General features: G+C 41.0%; 1 protein-coding gene across 1 annotated transcript in view; it reads left to right on the top strand.

The window, feature by feature from the left end:
- Positions 1 to 21161, top strand: part of HAPLN1 (hyaluronan and proteoglycan link protein 1) — a 94953-nt gene that overhangs the window by 71214 nt on the left and 2578 nt on the right. Inside the window, exons 3-4 of the mRNA XM_066602962.1 lie at positions 2450 to 2818; positions 15401 to 15703. Of these exons, the coding sequence (XP_066459059.1) occupies positions 2450 to 2818; positions 15401 to 15703 (672 nt within the window). The remainder of the gene's footprint in view (positions 1 to 2449; positions 2819 to 15400; positions 15704 to 21161) is intronic.

Raw genomic sequence — 21161 nt, 5'->3', positions numbered from 1 at the left:
TTCCAGCTTGTTTCTTTATCAGCTTTCATTCTCCTAGAGATTTCTGGCACTTGTGTTGTTCCTCCGATTCCCCTTCTACCTCCTCACAACAGTTAACCCTTTCCTAACACTTTCTGCTAACCCTGTTATGTGGGCCTCCACTCATGGCCCCTAGGGCCTATTTTATGGCCCTTACCTGCATGTTGCATGAGCACATTTCTAATGTATTAGTGTGCATTATGTTTTTAGTCTGGTCTGTCCTCTTGGCAGATGTGGTTTCATGGAGATAAATATACAGTTATCCAAGTGGGTGTAATAATGTGCATGCATCATATGTCTTATGTGGAGTAAAATTGGGAGAGCCACTTATAGAGAAGAATCTGGGTGTACTTGTACTAACAGCATGCAATGTCACTCAGCAGCTTCTAAGGCCAGCAAGATATTGTCATGTGTTAAAAGAGGCAAACATCACAGGATAGAGACATAATTATACTTTACAAAGCATTTGTGCAACCTAATCTGGAATATACAGTTCAGTTCTGGGTACCAGTACATAGAAAAAATGCCCTGAAGTTAGAAAAGGTGCAAAGAAGTGCAGCATTGATAAGAGGCAAGGAGGATTTTCGTTATGTGGTAAGACTAAAAGAATTACATTTATTTAGTCTTGAGAAGAGACTAAAGTGGGGGGAACATAACAAACCTGTATATATTAAATCTATAAATGACCCATACAAATAAATATGTCAAAAAGGTGGCCAATATGAAATCCCCTCAAAAGGCAAAAGGGGAATACAAGGTTTAGGCTTCAAAGGAGACAAGGCTTCTTTACCATATGGTAGATGGCTTCTAAAGGGCTTTGATGATTTCTTGAAACAAAATAACATTAATAGTAATGTAAATGTGTAAAATTCTTGTCTTCCACACCCCTTCAGCCACATCCTTTTACATCCCTTGTGTCACATTTTGCTCCTGGGACCTGCAGTTCGGTGGGTTTCCATGAACACACTTCCACAGGTGTGCATATAGATGCATCCTCCTCTCACCTCTCAGGTCTGGCACCCTGTATCCACTACGTGTGGGAGTTTACACCAAGCATCCACCCCCCTCATTATCAGGAGGCAGTGTGAGTGGTTGTCTCATCGGTGTCCTGCACAGGTGTTATTGGCTCCTTCATTTGGTAGTCAGCTACATGCATGGTGAGAGAAGGATGCATCTATATGCACTCCTCAGTCAGTAAGTAACGGCCATTTTTCTGTGATTGTGTTTAATTCTTGATTTCCCCTTCTGTGATGCACTTCCACAGGTGTGGTTGATTTGGTCAACCAATCACTACCAATCTTCTGCACATAAATACCAATCCCGCTTACTAGAGGGTGCTAGTTATTTATCCATTATCTCAATCCCTCTCAGAGCTCTGGTGTTTCCTGCTGTTGCCAGAGAAATAATCAGGCAAATCTAACTTATGGTCCTTTTCTACAGGACAAGAGTCGGCTAAAGAACCGCATGAGTGCTGATGTCACCGCTAAGGTCGTTAGCGCTCGTGCAGACTGTTTAGATAGATAGACTTCGCTGCTGTCTCACTGGGTTCTCACTCAGCGCTTCACCTTCTATGTGAAGCGCTGAGCGGAGAGCCTTTACGCTAAAGAACAAGTCTGCATTCCAGCGATAGTCTTTATGCTGACTGCAAGTCAGCGATAACAACGAAGAGTGAGTGATTTTTTCCTTTTGCAATTACACTGCATGATTATGTATATTTATATTAGTATATTTCTTCTCTGGTTTAATGACCATTTTTACCCAAACCTGCTAACTATGTAAACTAATATTAAAGACAAGCCAACAGCAACTTCCCCAGGCAAAATTAGTTGGTCTTGGGAATGGCTTTTATAACAAAGGGGTTTTCTCTGGAAGGCCAAATGTAGTGGGAATATAGCCTAAATTACTAAGCAATCACAGCAATATAGTCGTGTTCTTATAGTTATATATTCATTTTTGTGATCATGAAAACACATCATAAATAGAGATTACTCGATCTAGCATTGTCCTTAGCGAATACCTGCCTGTTCGGAAGAAAAGGTTCGGCTGCCGGCGCAGGTGAGAAGTGAGTTGCGGCAGTGAGCAGAGGGGAGCGGGGGGGGGGGGGGGGGGGGAGAGGGAGAGAGAGATCTCCCCTCCGTTCCTCCCCGCTCTCTCCCGCAGCTCCCCGCCCGCCGCCAGCCGGATCTTTTCTTCTGAGCGGGCAGGTACTCGCTAAGGGCAATGCTCGATCGAGTAATTGCCCTTAGCGAGTATGCTCACTCATCTCTAATCATAAAATATAAACTGTAATTTGTATTGTATGCAAAATATTTTTGTACAAAACGGTCTTTTTGCGTTATTCATAATGTACCATGGAGATGACAGAATTCACTATTAGTAATTATCTTTTTGTGATGACTTTTCTGACTAAACCTTCTTAATTGTGTTTCAGAGAACGGCCCTAATCTTTTTGTGGAGGCAGAACAAACTAAAGTCATTTCTCGTCGAGGTGGTAATGCAACATTGCCATGCAAGTTTTTACATGACTCAGTGATTTCTGGATCACCCTCTCACAAAATCCGCATCAAGTGGACCAAATTGACTTCAGATTACCTCAAGGAGGTGGATGTCTTCGTTTCAATGGGACATCACAAGAGGATTTATGGCAGCTACCAGGGAAGGGTTTACCTACAAGGAGCAAGTGAAAATGATGCTTCCCTTGTGATTACTGACATAACACTGGAAGACTATGGCAGATACAAATGTGAAGTCATTGAAGGACTGGAGGATGATACCGCTATTGTGTCATTGGACTTACAAGGTACTTTTTCCTTTGTCTAACTGGTAGATAAAGTTTAACAGGTGATATATTTATCGTTTTTCCTTTTCACCTTCATACTTTGAAGATTTTGAAGCAGGAGAGAATATAAATAATTAAAAACTGCTAACCAGACTCAGTCTGATCCACTGGAGGATAGAAGGATCCTATGGTGGTCTCGGGTTCTGGCACATTAAGAGGCCCTAGTTTATGACTTCCATAATACGGAAAACCCACCAAAAACTGACAGTGACAGTAGATGACTACTTTAGGCTAGTACATAATCAGGGTTTTAATCTATATAGACAGTATGGGCATGTGAAATGGTTAAATGATAATAGGTGGGTGGTGGTGAACTTATTTTTAGAGTGGGTTCTCAAAATAAATTTTTCTGGTGGACCAAAAATACCACAGTCCAACATGGCAAGCCATAAAGTCTGACTTTATTAGCGCAAGTGCAAGATCACATAACAATAGGATTGCATCCAGTGACAACCTGCCCTGATTGCATGGGGACACTATTTTACCAAATATAGCTTTCATACATCTACTTTTTCTTCATCTAGTTTCTCTCATCTTTTGCTTCAGGCAGAAAAAGCGTTTGTAGTACTCACATCCATAAGAGAAAATGCAACCCTATGAAGAAATACTCAGAATTAGATGAAACTCAAAAAATACATAGCAAATTAAATTCTAAACAATTGACTTTGATTTCAAGCTATTACATGACTTCTGTGGTCTAATGATCAGTAAATAGTGGGACCACTATGTTGGGTGATAAAGCAGTTAATGTAATGTGGCATCAATTCAGTGAGTGTTCGAATACTGCCCTGGAGTAGTGTTCACCATGTGGCATTGACCACAGTCCACAGTTCCTCTCCTTTATGAGGCTGCAGATGAGCATTGACTCAACAACATCTCATAGTGCCCCACATGTGCCTCAGCCATTCTTCGAGAACAGATATTGCCGATACTGGAAATCTGTCTATACACTCCGCAGAATGTTACCAAGTGTGGACTGTGGAGCTGCTGCGTGATGCTGGATGCGGAGATCTGTGCACTGTGACATTTGTGCTTCACTCCCACTATGGCAATGCACATTTCTGTAGCATTGCAATGCAATGGATAACTAGCTGAACACATCTATGATGAGATCTTTAAGAAACTTTTGCATATGATGAAATGACTCTTGATGACTTCTTAGAGGCGTCTTCACTCCTTAATCTTTATTTAGACACAAAAAACAACACAAAGCAATTTCTGTAGGGATGAAGTCTCCAAAGTTAGCTTCACAGACTGATTTTCCACTTTTATCACACTCCCTGATTATGTGATTCAACCGAAACTGCATCGATTTGTATAATTTCTTTGTCTGAAAATTGCACAATGCTGCCACAAAATCTGCATAGTGTCGCATTATCTTTGCATGCAGTGGCATTTGTCAGTGATGTTTTGTGTTTGCTGTGCAGGGATCCAGAGATGATACACAAATTTCTCCTGACAAAAATATAGGATTCATCTCACATTAAGGATGCTTTCACACGGACGACAAAATCTTGCCACTATATGATAGCGCGAAAAGATGCATGTTCACGAAGCCCAAGCTTTCCAATCGATTCCTTCACATTAGCGCTGTTTTCTCAGCTGCTATCCTGCGAGGAAAAAAAATTGTGGCATGCTCAATATTGCCGCAATTTGCAATTTTAATTATTTTTTTGTAGCCCATGTTTCACTATGGAGCCTTTGTTTTTCTTGCATCGCTACACACGAAATCATGTTTTTTGTGCGATGCAACTTTACCGTTAAAAAATAAGCCCTGGCCAGAAAATAGACCCTAGCTGCTCTCCAAAATAAAATGTAAATGCTTACCTAGCAGGCATGGTCCGGGTTCTTCCGCTGCTCACCGGAGCTCCGCTGGGCATCCTGCAGTCCTCATTCGCCCACAGAAGACCACTTCCTGGTTGTGAGATTCATAAATCCCACCTCCAGAAAGAGATGGCTCTGATTGCTTCATCCAGCACTGCTCAGCCAATTAATGCAGCACTCGATGAACCAATGCGATGGTTGTGATTGGTTCATCCAGCACTGCATTGATTGGCTGAGTAGCAGCCAAAGAACCAATTGACAACCAGTATGTTGTGTAGGTGGGATTTATGAATTGGCCAATCAATGCTGCGGCTCAGCTAATTCATAATTCCTGCCTCCACAATGCGCTGGCTGCTGACTGATTCTTGGGGTGGTTTTACATGGGTGATCGCAATTTTGGCGCAAGAAAATCGTGGCAAAGTCATGTCTTTGTTCCCATGATTTTTGAGCATCAGCAATCCTTTTTCCTGATAATCTCGCATCATATAGCTGCTGCCTGCTAATTTTCTCGTGTGATAAAATCTCACATTTAGGCTTTATATTGTCATTCTATTCCACAGTAAGGGAGTAACACGTGCGCGTGAGCTGGCATTATATCACTATGCATAAACACTCACCTGAGCCTGTTTAGTGCTATCTCCAAACCGAGTTCATGCGCAAATATGCTCTGCTCCGGTGAATGTATTTGCGCATACATTTGTCTGTGGAAGCCTTTAGCCTAATAAGATCTAGATGTGTTCTATGTTTCACAGAATTGCGCAGCAGATTGCGGATTTGTGCGTCCATTTGTGCACCTCCCATAGCCTTCCATGAGGACCTTTGCTGCCCAAATTCACAGAAAGATGAGATCACGTCCTGTTTTTTTTTTTGCACGTGACCAAAATGCATAAAAAAGAAATCATTTATGTGAAAGAACCCATTGACAGCAATGGGTTGTATTCTCTGCGTATTTTGTGTGCGCAAAATCACTTGCAAATGCATCCGTCTGAAGTGCTAAGGCACTTGCCCCAATTTTCTGGCATAAAAAAGAACACAAATCACGTTATTTCAGTGTAATTTTTCTTAAAACGGGCATTTAAATGCCTTCCTGAGAAATCATGGCCTATATGTATATAGAATGTGGTGCATCGAAACCGTTGAGGTAGCAGCAATGACATATGATGTGACTGTTGCATCCCTTCCTCTGTCAACTAGCACATACATGCAAGAGTAATTAACTGCACTGCACTCAGGCTTCTATGCCTGTGCCCATGCACCAGCAGGGGGTGCCACAGGTACAGCGGTTTGCCACATGACAACAACCTTCATTGTTCAACTGCGACTGTTCATATTGACCCTTGTCCAAGAGCTCCATCTCCACATCTTAACAAGAGCCACAACTTTTTATTATTTCCCACTAAGCTGTGATAGAAACTGTGAAACTCTATTAAATCTAAGGCTAAGAACGCGAGTCTAAACAAATCATGTACTGTATGCTGAAACCCTGACAAGGCTGGGATTTTATGTAGCCTAATACTAGCAGCCCACCCACATTCAGGAAAGCATCATCTACACATTAGTAGTGCTTAGTTAATTCACACGTGTCCGGTGTTCTTTAGAGAGGCCATATTAAAACTGTCACCTAATAACTGTGTCATGGAGATAGAGGAGCAATAATATACCTAGATATATATGTATGGGTATTTAACCCCTTACATAGATTTGGGGACACCCCTAAAACACAACTTTTAGGTAAATAATTTTAAAACTTAAACAGGGGCTGATGACAAGGGACGAACAATACAAAAAATGAAATATACAACTAGTCAGCAGGGATACTGATATAGAGACAACCCCTGTGCCGCTTGTTCACAACCAGAATATACTCAGGGGAAACAACAACAGTCAGACATAAAAGACCAAAGATGAAAGATGTGTTTAAGATGGCCAATATGCTGCTCAAGAGCATACCCCCAGAGTAAATGACAAGAAGATACACAATATTTGAACCTTCAAGATTGTGATAAGGTTTCTTATTCCTCAAGGAGATCAGTGTATAATACTGAAAGGGGTTTTGTTATTACAACAAAACCCCGTCCACCTGCTCAGCCTGGCCTAAAGTAAAAAAAAAGAGGGCATATTCACCTGTCCTGGAGCCCCAAGACGAAGCATAGAGCCGTCGCCGGTATCGGCGGCGACTTCTGGGTAGACGGCCTGGCGGAAGTCAGAAGCATGTACGGTGACATATGTACAGTTACGCTGCGACCTCTGATTGGGAGCAGATGACACCTGACTTACGCCGGGCCAACTACCCGGAAGACGCAGCCAGTACCAGCAGTGACTCTCAGCTGCGTCCCAGGGCTCGAGGACAGGCGAGTATGCCGTCTTTTTTTAGTATCATTCTGTCATTCTCTTACATATATTTGCAGCAAGCTCATTTTATAATGGTCAGATCAATATGTAGTTAAGAGGCATTTTATACAAGATATTAGGGAAGTGGATAACAAAAATTCCATAATATGCTGAGCTCTCCAAGAGTGGAAAAAAGAAGCCCGGATCTAACACAAGTCAAACTTACTGTGCTGTTTATGAAAACTTATTAAAATGCCCTAATCTAGGGTCTGCAATTCATATGTTGACTATAAAGTGACAACAGTCTCTTTACTGCTAATTAAAACTCAGGACAACTGTAGGGAGTTTTGATTACTCACTGCTCTGCTCCTTTTTGAATGCGTTTTTGCTATATTATGTACAGATGTTTGAGTTCTCTTATACAAAACATACAAAAAATTATCATTTAACACTTTGTCTATTGTGAATGTAGATCTTTGTACCTTGTGTGGTGCAGAGTGTTAAATGCAGTCCTAAGCTCTTGCTCGCGACCTGAAGGTTGGGAGTTGAATCCCTCCATGGTTCAGGTAGCCAGCTAAAGGTTGACTCATCCTTCCGAAGTTGGTTAAATGAGTAGCCAGCTTAGTGGGGAGTAATAAATAAATGACTTGAAAGCGGAATAAGTTGGTGCTATACCAATAACAAGATTTTTTTTTTTTTTACCTGAGAAGCAAAGAATTTTGGACTTACTTGGATTAAAATGACAAAATGGTGTTTAGGACTTAAAAATATACTGTATAGTTAACATGATGACATGCACTTAATGGCCACTTTATTTGAGATACCCGCCCTTTAATGATTATAGCTACCCTGTATGGAAATTAGACACATGACACTGGAGGTGAAGTGAACAAGTTTTCCTTGGATCGGTTTCAATGAAAATCCACATTAGAAAGGAAAAGTCAAGCAAAGTATGCAAATTCAAAAAAGACAGTCATCATTGTTAGACTAGTCGGGGTCAGGATTTCAAAACTGCTATCCAGTGAAAAGTAATCCTGTAGAAGTAAACAACTCATCAATGATGGGGTTCAGAGGAGGATGTCAAGAACTGTTTTTACAAACAGGGGATGTATAATCAAGCAAAATGCAGCCCAATGCAAGACCAGTGCTAAAACGAACACATTAGAACACACAACTCACTGTTTCTTAGCACAGATGGGCTATAACAGCAAGCGACCAGTTTGAGTGCATTGCTGTAAGGACTGTGGATGTGGAACCACCGTGTCAACCTACCGGGTAGGTGAAGATCCGATCCAGTACGGCTGACAGCCAACCCCAGCGTGGGAGGTAAGATACCAGATGAACAGCCCCATATATAGATGGAAACTAGGGAAGGCATCTTGCCCTGAACTGATAACCAGGAGAGGGAGACCCCTGCCTACAAGCAGAGCACTCATCCCGATAATGATGACCCCATGGTCTTCCTCTAGGCACTGACTTACCCTGGCGGGCCAGAACACCTATAAGACAAAGATAGAACCACACCAGGGAGTAAAGAAACAAAGGAGAAAGAAGCGGACAAGGATAAACAGAGAAGTGTACAATGGGAACAACAGACTACAGAGTACACGGACAAAGAACACAGAGCCCAAGCAGAAAGCAAGGTAACTGCTGAAGCAGTGGCTGGACATAAAGTGAAGGGAACAAACCCTCATCAACACTGCAGCAAGGTCTGAAAGGCCTAGGGAAGCTATATAGGACGGTGATTAGAAAAGGAGCATCAGCTGAACGGGAGACCAGAAGCTATTAACCCTAGGAGTGCTGGAAGAGAGTGAATATAAGCTCAAGGAACAGATAGAATGGGCCGACGCCCATATTTGCCAGACACAGAAGCAGAAGATTGTGTCTGAACAGTGCACCTAACAATTGCTGTCTAAGAGGAAGACAAGACTCCAGTGGGCAAAAGAGTACAAAAAATGAGATCACTGAGCAGTAGAAGAATACCCTGCTGATGGAAGGGTTAGAATTTGATGCAAACAGCATGATTCGATGAATCCTTCCTATGAGGCTTTCGTAAAATGTCAGTGCCTCCATCTAATTTGCGGCAACAGCAAGAAGCTTTCCTGTCCACATGGGCCACTATTCCTGCGGAACAATTTCAGCACCTAGTAGAATTTATGCCACAGCGAATTTCTGCATTTCTGAAGATGAAAGAAGGTACAATGTGGTAATAAATGGGCGTCTCTAAGAAAATGGCCATTCAGTGTATAATAAATTGATGATCCTTCACAACTTGACTTAAAAGTCTGTTTCACAATTTGAGAAAGGGCTACTGAAACAAATTATTGAATGTAGTCATTTATCTTTGGTTAACTGGAAAATAATAGGGGAAACAGGAACAGACCATTATCTCAATGTTACAATGGGTCACGATGAAACAAATAATGTTGGCTATGTTGATAAAAGGTTTATTTAATACGCTGTTAAGTGTTCTTAAAATGTAACGTTCCCATGATAGCTATGTTAGATGGTAAATTGCTGAATAAATGCGAGGCTGATTTTCCCTCTGATTAAAACATTTTAATTTAGCTAGTTCACAGTTTATCATTAAATTGCCATTCTTTCTAGCAGCTAAGCGTGTCTTCAATTTATAAGTGTATCATGCTCATCTTGCTTTATCTCCCTATTTAGAGATTATCAAACAATTCTCTGGGTATAGTTAAGCAATTATACTTCAAGTCAATGTAATACGACCATTGCCAGTTAAATAGATGTGAGACCTTGTTTGATAGCATACTTGTGAATAGTCGAATGTGTTTGGGTCCACAGGAAGACTTCTAAAGCTCTTTGAGTAATTGGTAACATTTGTGTCTCACTGGGATGGAAGCATGCCCACGTGGGAAGCTAGATTTATATGTTAGGATCCTGATCACTGCATGAAATATAATCTCGCCCTTGTTGCTTGTTAGGAAGAGAAGAGACACATCTATTCTACAGTTTTCAACCAAATCAAACCTTGTCAATGTTATAGGGTCTTTAAAATTACAAACTCACTACAGGCATCCAAACACTCTGGACTGTTTTCATTTGTGTATGTGTTTCATGAGAAAAGCCAGCATGGCGGAAGCATGCAAGTTTATCTCTCTTACAGGCAGACATTTGAGCTTCAGCTTTTATTGCCTCCTGTCAAAGCTATTAGTATAGCAAAATATGCATTGAGTTGCTTGTGTCCTTGGTGCTAGCTGTTTAGACTGGACAGAGTATGAGGCAGGGGCTCCCGGGATGCGGCTCTGGTCCACAGAAGTATTGTGAAAGAAAACTACCTTGACTCTGGGTAAAGAAGCCATGTAAGTGTGGCACGCAAGCCAGGGATGTAAGGTGCTGGTGAAAATGGCAGCGGAGGTGGCTCCGCTGCCCTCTTCACAAAACGTTGGCTGCTGACAGCTGTAAAATAAATCTCTAGTTTGATGTTTTGGTGATACCCATCAATCGGGCAGGGTATGGTGGTATTAATGTTGTCAAGTTCATGACACTAACCCGTATCCAGGCCAAAACCTGTTCTGGGCAAAATAATAAATAAAAATGAAAAAATAAAATGGGCAATCTAGTCCTTTCCCCTGGAGGGTGGTGCAGTACCTCAGTGCTGATGTTGAAGTGGTGGGAAGGGAACTCCAGAAGTCAGGATGAACAGTAAAACATATGAACAATTTATTTGGTAGAGAGATCTTGAATAAATAATTTCAAGTATTGGACATATTATCATGCATACAGGCAACACATCTGTATCTCTTCTCTTTCTGAAGTAGATTATTACAGGTAAGTACAGAGACCACTTCTGTATGCTTGGTTTGGTAATGAGGTAAGTACAGGAATCACTTCTGTACGCTTGGGATCTATAACGAGATAAGCACAGGAACCACTTCTGTATGCTTTGCCCTTCTGCTTTCCTCTTTATCTCTGTCTTTATAGATCACCTTTTCTTCCTCTCTCTATCTTTCTTTCTACATAAACTGTCTTTCCTGATCTCTTTCTCTCTTTAAACACAATCCTTCTTTTGTACTCACACCTCTTCCTTCTCACCACACTGTCTCACTCTCTCTCTCCTGCTCTGGTCTTTGCTTCCTTCTCTCCTCAATGGCTGAACTCCTTCTCCCTCCTCCAACTGCCACAAGCTGCTCTGACAGGAATTCCACAGCCAATTCCTACCCTGTTAATGGAATGTCCAATAGAAATACTGGAATGAACAGCCAATTGGGTACATGACAGATTGTCAGGCAGATTAAGCCGGTTACCAACCTAAATTGAACAGTTTTAAAGTCATACACACCTATGTAAATATAAAAGTGACCACATTACTTATGTATTGCCCAAATCTGGGACACTACATAAGGTATAAGTCCTTCACTCTCACCTGATCCAGGTGGAAGGTCCCAGGCTCATGCACCATCTCTGGTTTGACTGCTTGCTCAGACTATCTCAGGATTCATGAAGGAATGCATCACCATGCCACATTATTAATCTTTGGAAAATAACTTTTACTTTCAATGGAAGAAAAATACATTTCACAGTTTGAAAGCTCTATACAGCACACTATTATTTTTCCCACCCAGGAGCTTACTGTTAAGGTACTAGTGGGGTGCCTAGGTATGCATGGCGTGGGGGTCCCTGATCTTCACCCACGCCACTGTCACTTCCTGGAGATAGCTCTGATGGTGGACACATCCAGGCCGACAACTCTGACCCTACGCTTCCTAGGGGGAAAAGGCAGGGAACGCAGTACCTATGCGAGAGACCACTACCCACTAGCACCGACAAGAAAGGCAGATGACAAGACCAACACGAACAATACAAACAGAACAGAGGCAGATGGAAAAGCCTGGCCAACAACAGAAAGCAAAGCAGACAATAGCAAGGTCAAACGGACAAGCTGCATGAAGCAGGATACCAAATGAGGCAGACTGGAAAGCCCTGGCTGATAACAGCAAGGGCTAGAGGACAAGCTGACAGAAGCAGGATAAAAACAAAAGCAGACTGGCTAGCAGACTGCGGGAAAGGCACACGGTGCCAGGACCAGATTACCAACAGGTCAGAGTAGCTGGACTACTCAGCAGACTGGCTATCACACTGAAAACTGAACAATAACACAAAGTACAGGCCCAGACTGCCAGCACGTCAGAGTAGCAGGGCTACTCAGCAGACTCTGCAAACTGAACAATAATCGGCCACTCCCAGGCAGCATGAGCTGGATCTTATAGGGAGGCGGGAGGAGACCATAGGTAAATAGACCTGTCAATCACCAGCACACTTCTCAGACACATAGCAGGGTAATTAACCTGACTGGAAGGCACAGGAACTGTTAACCCTGGCTCGTCTGGACAGAACAAGGTGTGCTGCCAAAGTTAACAATGAGCAGTCAGACGTAACACTTACTGGCCAGAGGTTGTGATGGACACTTCTCTTGGAGTGGCAAATGTATGGAATATCCACAAGTTTTCGATTTCTTATATACAACTACTGCAAAAGTTCCCATATCAGAATGAGGCAGGACCACTCTTTCTCCCATAGGGGTGCCATTCTGCTCGAGGGAAACTGGAGACCAGTACAACAGCTGACTAGTTCATTTTCTTCTTTTTGGCATCAAGCACAACTTTCCATGTGTCAAACTGAGCACTTCTGCTCCTGAGAACACCCAGTGCAACCCCCAGCACTTAAAGCAATATGTATCCTAATAAAGCAAAGTAAAAATAAGGTGGGTGGCGAACATTACAAGGAGGAACCCTGTTCCCGCTGACGTTATGTGTTGTTTATTGTGCACATGCTCACTCGGCCAGTCACAGATTTAAGCAATGATTCTTTCATGACTACGGAATTCTGTGATTGCCTGAGGGGTCATATACACAATGTACAGCACATGACTACCCACCCACATCTTCCAGGTTCTGAGCTACGTGAAGCCTCCAAGTAGAAGAGCATGCATTTTTTCTTTATTTTCCAGAATTTTAAACCTGAGAATTTTTTTTAAATGCCCCAGAAAACCCATTTATGACAATGTAAAATTGGACTTTCCATGTATAGTTGATCAATTTTTTCAAGGGATTCAAAATATTTTGAAAAAAAAATCACCATCGACCAATTAATTATTAACACATAATACTTATGCTAGGTCATACTGTCCAAAGATAATGTCTTGATTGGTACAATTAAAATCTAATATACTCTTCAGGGTGCATTCACATGAGCATGTGCTGGTGCGTACATAGATGCGTAAAAAAACTGGCACAGTGTTTAGTGACAAGGGGATTCCCCGCAGGGAGAATATTGACACTCACCATGGACCTATGCTGTGCATGCATGTCCTATATTTTACAGGTGCACACGTTTTCACGCCTGTAAAACATGGACATGGGAACACACCATAGGGAACCAATGGTTCTAATAGACGCGTGGCTATGTGAGCTAAGCTCCTGCTCCCCGCCCCTTCTCCGCAGCCAGCAATGGAAGAAGGCGGGACGGGGCAGTACTTAGCTTCACCCCCGTCCCGCCCCCTCCCATTGCAATCAGCCGATGGGGAGGAGAGAGGAGGTGAGTCGGCAAGAGGCAGGGAAGGGGAAGGCTCAACGTCATGGCAGCCTCGACATATAAGCGCCGGGGCCCATGCCAGCTGAACAGGTGCACAAATGTTAGATTTGTGCGCCAGTTCACGAGTTTTTACAGCTCACATCGTAACGTATATCGGCCGAACATGAGAACCGCGGCCAATATACGCTCGTGGGAATAAAGCCTAACGCTGTGTTTAGTCTTTTTGTTAGCCATTAAAAGGTATGATACCTACAAGATTACTTGTTTTCTGTTACTGAGAACAATCACATTTTACTCTACTGGCTAACACCATACCAAGCTATTTTCATATAACACTTTCATGCAGTTTTATTATTATCAATTTTTATATAGCACCCATATAGTTCACAGCACTTTACAAATAAAACAAACATGAACAAACAGAATCTGACATTATATACAGTATAAAGTCTCATTCGCATCTGAGTTCGAGGTTCTATTAAGAACCTCCGTCGCTACATTCTATAAGACAAAAGAACGAAATAGTATAGTATGCTGTGCTATTTTGTCCTGAAAATACCCAGAACTCCAGCCAGAAACTAAAAAGATGTTCTTAGAGTCAATGGGATCCATTCTTCACTGTTCGGTTCTGTGACATATCCATTTGGCTAGGAGTACCATATTTTTGCTCCCTAAATGGAGCAAGAAGATAGAAGCACTGATACTGATGTGAACAAGCCCTGAAACTGATAAACAAATTAAAAAACAGGAGTGAGGGCTCTGCTTGCAAGAACTTAGAATCTATGAGGAAATGGGGGTCACACAGGAGGTAACAGTATTTCTTCTGTACGATCGACTAGCCAACTTTAATAGGGTAAAATACTTAAAACGACTCTCCGGGCCTGGAGACGCAAAGATGGCCAAACCGTTTCTCTGACTAGCTGATGCACACTGTGTATTAATATGGATTGGTAGTCTAAGACACTACATGCTGATCTGACTGGTCAGTACTGGTCATGTGCACAGCATTGGTCAATCTAAGTAGGTGTAGCATCTTAGACTATGTCCATCAGGTAGTCAGAGAAGCTGGTGGGACCATCTTTGTTCCTTCAGGATTGCTTTAAGGCTTCATCAGTTAGATTCTGTAGTGACACCAGGCGTCCACAACTGGTAATACTGCGGTGCTGTCACCTGAGGGCATTAATTGCTGACCTTTCAAAACATAAAATCTCCAAAGGTTTTATTTAAGATTGAAATTATGGCCATCCCTTTTAAATTATGACCTTTCATGTTGTGTGTGACATTTCAGTTCCTTCATCCATATAAACATCTGAGAGATATAACAGTTCTACGCTATGTATTACCATCTAAATGTATTTCCTGCCACTGTAATGTGATTTTACAAATATGCTGACATTTTGATTTTTCATTATTTAGGCAGCCAAGTAAGCTATATATATATATATATATATATATATATATATATAATTTTTTTTAAATTTAATCTTAGGAATTAGAAAAAAAAACTTGTGACATGCTCTATTAGACTCGTTTGTATAGAGATCTTCTCTCGCACAAGAAATTTCTTCTGGGAGAGAGTATCCATACACACAGAGTGTGATGTATTTGAACAGCTCTGTTCTAAGGAGCCTTACAGCATCTGTGCACCATCATACAGGCTCCATGCTCTGGACTCCGCCGAGTGCCCTTAGTATGAGATTGACTCCATTGGACATAGTACTTGTATTTCCCATATGTACTGGAAAACACTGGTAAACTTTCCCTGAAATGAACTGGAAATCTCTCTCATTTTTACATATCTTCTAATACACTCTTTTGTTTATATTTCAGGTATTGTATATCCATATTTTCCACGTTTTGGCCGCTACAATTTCAATTTTTATGAAGCCCAAAAAGCCTGCCAAGACCAGGATTCTATCATCGCCTCTTTTGATCAACTATATGATGCATGGAGGTCAGGACTTGATTGGTGCAATGCAGGCTGGCTAAATGACGGATCCGTACAATACCCAATCACCAATCCTAGAGAACCCTGTGGGGGCAAAAACACTGTTCCAGGAGTTCGAAACTATGGATATAGGGACAAGGACAAAGGTCGTTATGATGTCTTTTGTTTCACATCAAACTTCAAAGGTAATAAAAAATTGCCTATTATAGTTGTTTAGCAATTACTAGTGGAAAAATGTACATTAGAAGCTGTACTCTGAGTAACTCGGGTGGGATGTTCAAAGTGATAACTAGCTGTTCACTTGGTAACATCCCAAAAATTCTGGACAAGGATATTTCTGAGGGTTCTAGTCCCAACAGTTAGGATACAGATCATGCAAGGTTTATGTTGTCAATTAAAATTGATATGGTCAAAGTTAAAGGGAATCGGTCACCAATTTTCAGCCCTATAAGCTAAGTTTATGGGTTGAAAGTAATTGACCTGCTGAATCCAGGGATGTAAGTGTTATACTTACCTCTCCCATCATTCCCGTGATGTTAGCCTGAAAGCCACCACTTAATGCATTGAGCAGCAGACTAAGTAGTCTGGACGTTCTAACTTTATAATGTGCAGACTACTTAGCAGTGTCATTCAATGTATTTTTTTTAATGCACTTGAAAAATAGATGTCCCTTGCATGTTAAAAACATAAAAACTGAACAATGTCTGGTGTGAAATAAACATGCACTCACTGTGAAATTTACCAATTTTCACTGACTGAACTTGCACTCACGCATGTGAATATAGCCTAATACATATGTTGAGTTATATGTTGGGTGTTATTTATTTTTAATTTTATCATTATTACTGTTAATAACGTACGAGTATTTATTTTAAAGCACCATTAAAAAGATTGGGCCGACATGTTTGTCCAACTACTGCCAACACTAGAAAACAGCCAATGTTACTGGGGAAAGTAACAGCCAGCAAGACATTTCCCCTGCAACAGACACTTCAGGGGAAATATAGTATTACAGAATGGTCATTCATATGAATAGCTGACCTGTAATTATAAGGATGCCACACAGTCCACCCAGATGGGAGCCGCTCTCTCAGGGGGTCTCTTCTCTCTTACATTCATATGCACTAAAAGGGCATATAAATAGAGGGTGCCATCTTGGTACAACACCTTTAATTCCATGCTGCTCTACTTATGAAAAAGGTATAAGTACATAACATTAAAAAAAAATTAAAGAACAATAAACTAAATGAGAAACACAACGAGTACAGAGAGGGAAGGGACGCTGTCCATGAGGGCTTACAATCTACTGAAACAGAGAGTAGATGAGGGAGTTTTGTCATGTGTTTTACTTGCAGTATGCAATATTCTAATTTACATATACTAAGTCTCTAAGTATTTAGTACCAATTATCTTGTTTCAATCATTTAGCAGTTTCTCATGGTAACAAGATAATTAATAAAATTCCTACAATCTCAATAAATGATCCGGCAATTAGTGTTTCCTGTAATTCCTTATTTCTTTGTTGATCAGATAGAAATACAGAATCTTATGAACTTATTTGTTATTATTCATTCGTTAAAAAAAATATGGCTTATCACAAACTATATGATACTGCAATTAATTGATAAGATGCTGCTATTTCTGGGAGCATTTGACTGAGAACACATATTTCTGGCACCAGAAGATACTAATGGGAATTTAAGTGTTGGTTTCCATGGAGACTATTTTCTTCACCATTCTATTCAGACTTATGTTCACTGAGATTAGAAAAAAGCTGGAAAATAATTATGAAAGATAAAATATCTATATAGTTAACTACCATTAAATGTGTCTACCCTATTTCACTACAAAAGTTTATAGACTTTTTGGGACTGTTCACAATAAACTGTATTATAGCAAGTGGGTTACAAAGTGGTGTCATATATAAGCTTAGAGAAAAAATAAGCAACTCTCTTCTGGAATTGTACCCTGGTTACAAAAGTTATAACACTAACTGACTTTCCATGCAAGGCAAATTCAAAACATAAAATTCCCCATAATCCTTTGTTATATAGCATTCCTGCCAATGCTAATCGTCCCTCTCCCGCTCTGGGCGGTTGTGATCCTGCTCTTTCTGGGTTCCAGACACCATAGCCAGCTTCTCCGTCTTTAGTCCTGCACCACTCTGCTCAGCTACACATTAAAAATGGTCTTTTCTTTAATATCAGAACATTAAACAACTATTCAGTGTCCAGTGAGCATACTTAGTTTTGTTGCCCAAAACTTTGGTGCAAATGTTGGTGCAGATGGAAATTTTGTCACAATTTTTGGCACCTCTATTGCAACGTTAAGTCTTTGGAGAAAGTCCCTTCAATACCTACACACTAAAGCTTGCTAGTCCCTGGCAAAAAAAATTTCTTCAGCGTTTTATAGACAACATATTTACAGTACAGTATATACTTTGAAGGACTTTACGAATGAATTCCTCAGCAATGAACCTTGATGGCAGAACCACTGCATTTGGTCTGGAGGATCGCAGCAGCCGAGGCCCCCACATAAATATTTCTGGGACTCATGGCAACCTCAGGATTTGGGATTTCTTCTTCCTCTAACCTGTCATCTCCAGGTCCAACATTCCTCAATGCCTTTTGTTCAAGTGTACTCTTCCGTAGCCCCTCTGTTCATAAGAGTCATTGAGAATCTTCCGATGTTAGGCCAGGAGTTGCCCTGTTTCTCTGGTCAGGCCCTCTTTTATTGAACATGGTCTGACCTGTTTTCAGAGTATGTTCATGCCCAGGAGCAAAGGGTCATGATCACTGAAAGGTTCATGCACAATAATAGCTTCTACCTTCTTGATCTATTGACCACATATTGAACCATACGACACCTGCTACTGGGCCTGGCAGTTAATTTATAGATGTCAACTTGATCACACTTTCTTGTTTCAGTTGAACTAAAGGTTTAAAAGTGCTGCCAGCATGATAGTGACCTTTGATCCTGAATCTATCAGGCAATCAACACCTTTTCCCTCAAATTCTGCCCCAAGCTACTAAATGCTTGGAGAATCGAGCCATGAGGACACTCCAGACTTCCCCTACAGTTTTACCTCATTACTGCGTGTGAAGGAGTATTTCAACTGTTCCTTCTGATGGCATCCAGTCCCACTTTGGCAACCAGATAGCCTCTCTCTCCATGCTGCCAACATTAAGGTTCCATCTCATCATCATGTCCATCTGCATTCTACGAGTCTTCATATTGTGACCGCTTGTCGGAGGCTGCTCTATCCAAGCATTCACTGTGACAATTCTTCCTTCATAACACCTCCTGAAACTCTCAAGCCATCTTTTTCCATGTGTCCTCCCTCATGGGCATACTGTGGTTTTTTATAGCCAGGGATCTCACAGCATAGGGACCATAGCTCTATCGTCCTTACTTCTTGAAACAGCTTCTGATAGCAGTTGGTGGAAAGTCAGTGCAGAATAGACCAAAATTCTCTCTTATAACACCTGGCCTAGTGGGCCACAACATGACCCAACACTAAATTGGTCTTTCAAAATCTGGTCTATATGCCCTATAATAAATAAACCATAGTGATTCTTTTTTTGGAGGCTAGCCAAAATCTCTTCAAGAGCATTAGCATATTGTGGAATATCCTTTTCCTTCTGTTGAAACTGAGTGAAAAGCAAGTGCCGAGCTTCTCTGCACTAGCGGTTTACTTGTACATATCCTCGAGGAGCTTAATAATTTTCTCAACAGACCCAGGCAATAAAACAATTTTTTTTCTGTATCTCTCCTTCTAGTGCATTCTACTCTGCAGTTTCGGGGGTTATATTATACAGGCGGATAGTACTCTGCAACCTAGCTACCCACTACATCAGCATGATATTGTGCCTATACAATTTAGGGAGGTAGTGTAACATAGATCCCATTTGTAGTGTCCTTGCAAGGGTTCTGCCACTAACTAAAGTAGCAGCTGTACCCTCAAAACTTTCACCATGGGCCTCCATGTCTGATATCATATTCTTTAGATTGCGCAAAAAATGTTGCGGGCCAAAGTGGTGTGCATTGGTTAACAAAATTAAATGGGTTCTCAAGTTTGGGCAATTCCGAAATCTTAGAAGGGGCCTTGGCAATAAGTTGATCACAAAGCATCCTCCTGCTGGGAACCCAGTAATCAACTGTAAACTGTAAGGAAGCTTGGCAATAAGTGTTCAGTTTCCCAACAACACCTCCGCAGGACAAATTAGGAATTACACAGTGCCCACTGAAATCAATAAGTTGCCTGTCAGGTTATGTGAAAATGGTTAGGTTTTTTTCTAAGCTAGACAACCCTTTCATTGTGAAGTTTTATTTGTATAAATACACAGCTTCACTGTCCACTATCATATACTACAGTTGTATTGAGATTTATTTAAGGATGTTGTAGCATTTCAGGTCACATAATAAGCAAATACTTTTATGGCCATTGCATCTAAAATTAGGTGCCTAACTTATTTACAGTTTCCCATTTTTGCCCAGCCTATGACCAATATTGTATTTGCATAAGCTAAATTTTCCAAATAGCTTGACTGATACTGTACATAATTATAACACATTCAAAGGTGTTTCATTTGGCAATCTGTATCCACCCTGGAAATATAGATCATATTTATTTTCCAGTGACAAAGACAAGCTCTGTTTTGTATGCGGTGCTGCACACTGCTGAAATGCTTACATAATAACAGGTGTGCAAATGCCATAAAAATTGTGCAGACTTCTCATTGGACACATTTGTAGACTTAAGGTTTAAAGGCAAGAACATAGAAAAAGGTTATATATAAAAACATAAAAAAGGAGTAATGAGGATAGATTATTTTATTTATATAATCTGTTAGCTAGCTTTATAATATGAATAAAATTGAACCTCTCCAAAAGACCTCATCTTCGAGAAGGATTGACATTTGTCTTTTTTCCGCCTTGCGTACTATGTTGCTAAGACCACCTTCTTATCCAAACCAACCTTCCAGTGATACATTTTCACTTCCAAACATTATGTATGGTGGGAATCTGTCATGTTGAAAGTGCAGTCCATCCTACAGGTAATGCTTCATACAGCTGGATTAGTTGAGCAAATTAATATACTGTTTTGTGGGAAAAAACTCAGCATAGCTTCAAATTTATTGATCTAAACCTCTGCTCATTCTGGACTTTGGAGTGGTCCTAATAAGTGATTGACTTCCCTCTATGGGTTTACATAGAGATATGACTATCAGTCACTGACAGAACCCCCTACTGGACCACGAAAACCAGAATAAGTAGGGGTTTAGATGCGTAATCTCACAGTTTACCAATCATGTAAATTTTGGACCGGGATGACGTCATGGCATCAGCCCTGGCCCATGTGATCAACATGCTGCTGCATGCTCAGTGTCATTTCAGCATTGGATACCGATATGAGCACTTCTTTGCTGGTGGGTTGATAGTCTGGTCGGCTGGGAGGTGTGTGTTCCAGTCGGCCAGTCAACACTCATTTGTACACATTTATCTTGGTTCCTCCTCAATAAGGACTCCGATTATACTTCTTGGTTGATGGTGTTTCTTGTCAAATCGGTGGCTGCTGTCCTGTTCCTCAGTTCAGATAAGTCCGTTTGTCCTTGGTTATTTGGGGCATTTTACCATCTATCT

Source organism: Eleutherodactylus coqui, chromosome 5 (assembly GCF_035609145.1).
Source record: "Eleutherodactylus coqui strain aEleCoq1 chromosome 5, aEleCoq1.hap1, whole genome shotgun sequence".
Taxonomy (NCBI): domain Eukaryota; kingdom Metazoa; phylum Chordata; class Amphibia; order Anura; family Eleutherodactylidae; genus Eleutherodactylus; species Eleutherodactylus coqui.
Note: the sequence above shows the minus strand (reverse complement) of the source record. Positions and strands in the feature narration are given on the sequence as shown.